The sequence below is a fragment of the Hippopotamus amphibius genome, chromosome 13 (assembly GCF_030028045.1).
Source record: "Hippopotamus amphibius kiboko isolate mHipAmp2 chromosome 13, mHipAmp2.hap2, whole genome shotgun sequence".
In the NCBI taxonomy this organism is placed as follows: Eukaryota; Metazoa; Chordata; class Mammalia; order Artiodactyla; family Hippopotamidae; genus Hippopotamus; species Hippopotamus amphibius.
The window spans coordinates 34665144-34671152 of record NC_080198.1 but is presented as its reverse complement, the minus strand read 5'-3'; the positions used below and the strand labels follow the sequence as shown (position 1 = coordinate 34671152).

The 6009-nt window shown below is 48.4% G+C and overlaps 1 protein-coding gene across 6 annotated transcripts in view; it reads left to right on the top strand.

Moving 5' to 3' along the window:
* Positions 1–234: 234 nt before the first annotated feature.
* The window catches only part of CACNA1D (calcium voltage-gated channel subunit alpha1 D), a 309818-nt gene continuing 304043 nt past the window's right edge, over positions 235–6009 (top strand). For 2 of the 6 annotated variants that reach the window (XM_057705786.1, XM_057705785.1), the window contains exons 1-2: positions 235–301; positions 2261–2570. In XM_057705786.1, coding sequence (XP_057561769.1) covers positions 235–301; positions 2261–2570 — 377 coding nt within the window. Of the gene's footprint in view, positions 302–2260; positions 2571–6009 lie in introns of those variants that run through there. The other 4 variants (XM_057705783.1, XM_057705782.1, XM_057705781.1 and 1 more) reach the window with 2 other exon arrangements.

The window sequence follows — 6009 nt, the reverse complement described above, 5'->3', positions numbered from 1 at the left end:
AAAGTTTATTTTGCTCCGATTTTGAAAAAGAGGGAGCGTGGGTGGCCAGCGGTTTTTATAAATTATTCTTATTTTCTGTTATCTGTCCCTGTCCCTCCCCACCCCCTGCTGAAGCTTGAATAAGGGCAGGGACCGCGGCTCCTACCTATCGGTCACCCCCTTACCCGTTCCTCCCCCGCCCCAACGCCTAGCACGGTGCCCTGCACACAGTAGGCGCTCAATAAATGTTCGTGGATGATGATGATGATGATGATGGAAAAAATGCAGCATCAACGGCAGCAGCAAGCGGACCACGCGAACGGTGAGCAGCCAGAGCCTGGGCACCCGCTGCCAGATCTAATCCTCGTCATGGTCCTCCTCTTCCCACCCCCTCTTCCTTCTCGCCCCCCTCCCATCTCTGATGCGCTGGTGGGTTGAGGGGGTTGGAGAGGATGCTTCTAGCTGGGTGTCATCTACATAGAGAGGAGAGATGCGTGACAGCCACTCCGTTCTCCCCTTCAGGCCTTGAATGTCAGAGTTAATTCTGCATTTGTGGGGTGGGGGCGGCCGTGGAGTCCGTGGAGTACTGTGCCACCCGAGGGGTTGGCGAGCCGAGGTGATTCGGGTTCAGTGTCCTCGGGCTCAACTTTCCTCCAACGCTCCCGAGCGATGGAAAGGGGTGGCTGTGAGTCTTCAGCCCGAGCCCCCTTTCCAGCCTCTTCGCCTCCTTCCCCGCCCCCTGATTAATTAGGAAGAAGGTCTCTGGTGGCATCCGGAAAAATCTAGAATTGCCAGGTTTCACCCTTCTTGCCCGTGGGTGAAGCATCCCCCGACCCTTGAGAGGGAGGCTGGGTCTCGGGATCGCCGGCCAGGGAGTCGGGTGGAACGCGTATTCCCGCTCCCAGTGCCGCTGTGCACACGTCGGTAACCTAGCAATGCCCTGGGAGTCGCTGCCGCTGTGGGGCTCCCCTCCCCAGCCCAGCCGGGCACCACGTGCAGTTACCACGCCGGCCCGTCTGGGTCGAGGGAACGGGGAGCAGCTCCTGGCCAGCCCTCTTCCCTCCTCCTTGGAGGTCACCGGAGTCCCCGACAACCCCCATGGGCTAGCAGCTTTCCCGATGAGCGCTCCCCAAGGGAAGACTTGCGACGACTCCTCCCCTGGCTCAGACCGTCTGCTGCTCAACCCTGTGGCCCCCTCTCAGGCTGCTAGCCAGGCAGACCTATGCTTGCTTTGACTCTCCCTTGCTCTTTACTTAGCAAGAATTGGTTTTGCAAATGCGCATCCCTCTACCTCTGACACCACCCTCACATTGATTTCTGTCTCAGTTAGGAGGTAGTGACCAGAGGCAGGCAGGTGCCCGGGAGACCTGCCTGGGTCTTGGCCTGACCCCAGGCTGGAGAGGGCTTTACATGTGGAGCCCCCTTGGGGTTCTGCCCTGTGTGCACTTGGATGCCAGCCTACACGGAGATGATTCCTGTTTAGGCCTGGAGGGCCCCTGGCATAACCCAGCCTGTCTATCCTAGGTGTAAGGGTGCAGGCTGCCTGCCTTGTGTTTCTTTGGATGCTGGCTTGGCTGCTGCGGCTGCAATTTAAAATGCAAAAAAGCCCTAAAGATGTTTTCTGTTTTCGGAAGACTCTAGAGGAAATGAGTCCCAAGCATCATGAATTTTCATTTGCAGGAAGTGTCAGTGCATAATCTAAGTATTTGTTATGGGGCTTTTGGTATTGCCCTGGTGCCAGTGGAGGATTTTTTTTTTCCACGCTGAAAAAAATGCATTTGTGGCTGTGGAAAGATATTGGAGTAACACCCTGAAAATGATTAAGACTATTGAATTATTGCCACTGCTTTTTTTTTTTTTTTGTGATGGTAGTTATCTTGGAGAAAAGCTGTTGTATATATCTGTTAACTCATTAGAGATATATGGGTTATAAAAGTCAGAAAAGATGTGGAATAAATGTGGGAATGACCTCAGTATGTCTGAAGGAATTCACTGAAAGACTCCCTGTGAAGATATGGCTGTGGAGGTACTAACCACTGGGCATGATGCAGCAGCGGTCCTGCGTTACTGACACTTCCGGCAGAGTTCGTGGACTTTTCTTGCTACTCTGGCTGACCAAACCCTGCTTCTGAAAAATAGGACATAAGGAAACACCTCAAATGGAAACATGGGCATGATTTCTCTACTGTTCTTGATGGGAAGCCACTTTAGCTTTCTTCTGACACTGGATTCTCATTGTTTTGTTTTGTTTTTTTTTAATTTTTCTTTTTCTCCTTCCCAGAGGCAAACTATGCAAGAGGCACCAGGCTCCCTCTTTCTGGTGAAGGACCAACTTCTCAGCCGAATAGCTCCAAGCAAACTGTCCTGTCTTGGCAAGCCGCAATCGACGCTGCTAGACAGGCCAAGGCTGCCCAAACTATGAGCACCTCTGCACCCCCACCTGTAGGATCTCTCTCCCAAAGAAAACGTCAGCAATACGCCAAGAGCAAAAAACAGGGTAACTCGTCCAACAGCCGACCTGCCCGCGCCCTTTTCTGTTTGTCACTCAATAACCCCATCCGAAGAGCCTGCATTAGTATAGTGGAATGGAAGTATCCTTTTTTGGGGGAAGTCTTTCTCATTTTCTCTTTTACCATCTGTTCTTTAAAAGGATTTGCTTTCTGAAATGGCACTTACAAAGTGATAGCATTTTGGATTTGTAATGTGAGCAACAGAAGAAGCTGTGTGTAGAGAGTTTCATGCTATATAATTTCCTATCTCCTCTGGGTGCAGAGGGCTATTTCTCTGGGTAAATTTAGGCTACTCTGTGTGTGTGTGTGTGTGTGTGTGTGTGTGTGTGTGTGTGTGTGTGTGTGTGTGTTTGTAGTGGTGGGGAAGGGAGTGACAACCTGAAACTTCAAAGTGGTAGATAATTAAAATATGAAGTTAACCTTTGGTCATTTGACACTAGATGGTTAGTTTAAATGTACCATTGTTTTTTGGGCAGCGATATGCATTGAACCTATTGCAAATAAGGTATGCTGATTAAAAAAAACAAAAAACTCTACTAGAAAGAAATACATTTTTGACCTTTAGTGGAATCTTCTCATTCTGGTGTTTGGAATTTGCTTCGGAAACTCCAATTAACGCTAAGGTTGCCTGTAGATCTGACATTTGGTGAGTCTGATTGTTCAGGTAGCTACAAATATGAACACTTGCTTCATAGGGAGGGAGTAATTTGCTCCTCAATGCTGTGACTTCCTGGAATTTCCTTTTGACAAGTTCCAAAACAGCATTTGAAACGTGAGCGTGCGGGAGCCTGTGAAGGGAGAGGTCTGTGTGTGCCTCTTCTTCCAGCACCCGTGTGAGTGAGAGCACAGCCCTCTCAGTGGAGGAATTTGCAGTTGTTGCCTTTATAAAAAAAATTCTGTCTGTGTCCTTGGACTGGAGTTACATTTCTGGGTGTCTCCTTTGTATTTTTGAAACTGAACTCCAACTGCCCCAGGAGGGTTGTTAGGGCCCAGATCTTGGAAAACTAGGGTGTGTTGCCTGCTCACCCCTCCCATAAACCTGGAGGCCAGGCTCCAGTTTCTGCCACCCTTCAGAAGAGGTTGACCAAGGGCTTCTTTCTGAGCAAATGGCTTTCTAATTAGTCAGATGATTCATTGGTTTGGGTAAAACACAGCATTTCCTTTTCCCAGAAGTATATTTGGGGTTGACCCGGGCCTTCGAGCAGTTCCTAAGCAGGGGAAGGACTATGACTGTAGGGCTTCCGCATGGAGCCTGGGCGGAGCGGCCGTGCTACGAAAGGAGGCTGTTGGTGACCTAGGCTAGAGAGTGGAGCTGAAACCCCGGTATCATTTGAGTGCCTAGCTAGGCAGCTCTTTGTACGCCCTCTGTCTTAGCTGGCTATTTTCTGTGCTCACAGATAGTTAGAATGAGGTAACTCTCTAGAAAGGTTTTGGAGAGGGTAGCCAAGGTTAGGATTTGAGGGGTTTTCATGTGCTTCTTCCTCTTTAGAACAGATGTCTCTTCTCCAGAGGGAGTTGCGGTGTCTCTCACGTGGCCAGGGTTGTGTGGATGTGTTTTCTCTTTAGGTTCTTTTTGAGTCTGAGGACAAACATGGGCCCAGGAGGGAGCTGGGTCTGCAGGGTGTCCCTCAGCGGCATGGCAGGAGTCCGAGGCAGAGATCATATGTAGCCAGAAAGATCTCCTCCTCCTCAGGTTGGCTTGCCGTGACTCTGAGTAAGCAGAGACCTCTCGGTGGGGTCATTAATTTCATGTGGAGTGAGGTGGGAGGCCTGGTGCTGTTTCTCTTTGTGCACAGTAATTTGTATATAGTAATTTACGTGAGCGGAGTGAATTCCTGGGTGGCTCTGCCGACTCCCTTTCCCGCGCTGCCAGACACGTGTGTGCAGGAGTTAGGGGCTGTGGCTGCCCGTGCAGAGAGAAGCCGCCCCTACACATGGGAAGGTTTGCAGAGTAGATCCTGAAACGATATATGAATTGTTTCTTTTTTTTTTTTTTCAAATGACAGTTTTCTTCAAGTTCAGGGAGTGGGGTATAGACAGCCTCCTAAAGCCAGCTGTGCCAGGCCCTCTCACCACTGGGAGAGTGAGTTTTTACCTGCTGTTTGTTTTTACATGCAGGTGAAGCAGAGTGTCCTGCACTTGGGGAATGAGGAAGGAATATGTAGGATCAGACCCATCTTTTCTCTCATGCTCTGTTCTGCTTGGCTTGTCAGTCTTGTGGCAGTGGAATAGGATCCACCCATACCTGGAGTCTGGAACTGGACCACCATAAAGAAAAAAGTACTCTTAGGTTTGGCTTTCCTGAACAGCGTCAGTACTTCTCAGATTTGCTGGTTTATCATTTAGGTATCAGGAAATTAAAAAGGCAGAATGGTGGTGTGGGGGTGTGGAGAGACAGTAAGGGTGCCTCCAAATAGGATAGCATTGGGGCAGTTGACTTTTTAAATTTTGAAAGGAACTGCCAAAAGGAAAAGTGAAAAGGAGATTCTGAAGTCTCTTTAGGGTAGACTGCCTTGAAAGTTGGATCCCTACATAAGAGATTTCGTAACACTAGATGAGTTAAAAAAAATAGCTATGAGGGAAGGGTAACTGGCTTTAAAAATAAGCCCATCACATTAGTAAGGGAATAATGTTGTTCACATCCATATTTCAAAAAGTGTTAAAGTTCTTCAAGAGGCTGAGGCTTCATGAAACTCAGCGTATCCCCAGAGACATGAGGGGTCTTTGTTTCCTTCAGCATCTTTGGATTTCCCAGAAAGAAGTCAGGATGAATGGAGAGGGTCTGTTCATATCCTCAGAGCTTTAGGACTTGGAGGTGTTTGGTGAAACCATGGCTTTGCCTTTGGTGGATGAGTGTATGGGAGAAACAGTGTGGTACAACCAAGCCCGGAGTTGGAGATTAGATCGGTCCTCTTGAAACCTTGCATTTGGAAAGGCTGAAAACCAAGAGAGGAAAAGCAGTCATTTTGGCAGAAGTCAAATTTTGTATTGCCAGTTTTGACAGTGTCTCTTAATAACACCAGAATGTTTGAGCAAGTATCTGTTGAAGGCTGCTCTGAGAGCGATTCTTCCAGACAGACCCCTGGGATTTAGAAATGTTAAATTGAACTCTGAAAGTGTCTGGTGCTGATTTCTCATGGCCTTTTATTTAATTTGTTTATAAATTGAACACAATAACAATGCATTATAAACGGAGCTCCAGTCCAGCTCTAATCTGAAACAGTGATAACCACTGATTAGTAAGGAAAGCAGAGGAGGTAGGTGAAGCCTGGCTTGCTTGTTACAGTGTCCAAGGGATTGGAACGGACACAAGACAGTCACAGGTGGAATGGAGAAGGTCCTTGGTGACTTGTCCTATCCCAGTTCAGACAAGAGATTCAGACTGACACAGCCAAGAATAGCCTCCAAGAAAACGGCTCTAACACATGGTGGCAAGGATCTGTGGCAGAGCTTTGTCTCATGATGGCTTTTCTTTGTGTCTACAACAGCCAGGAATTTAGCTTTCTAAGGCCCTTGTGGC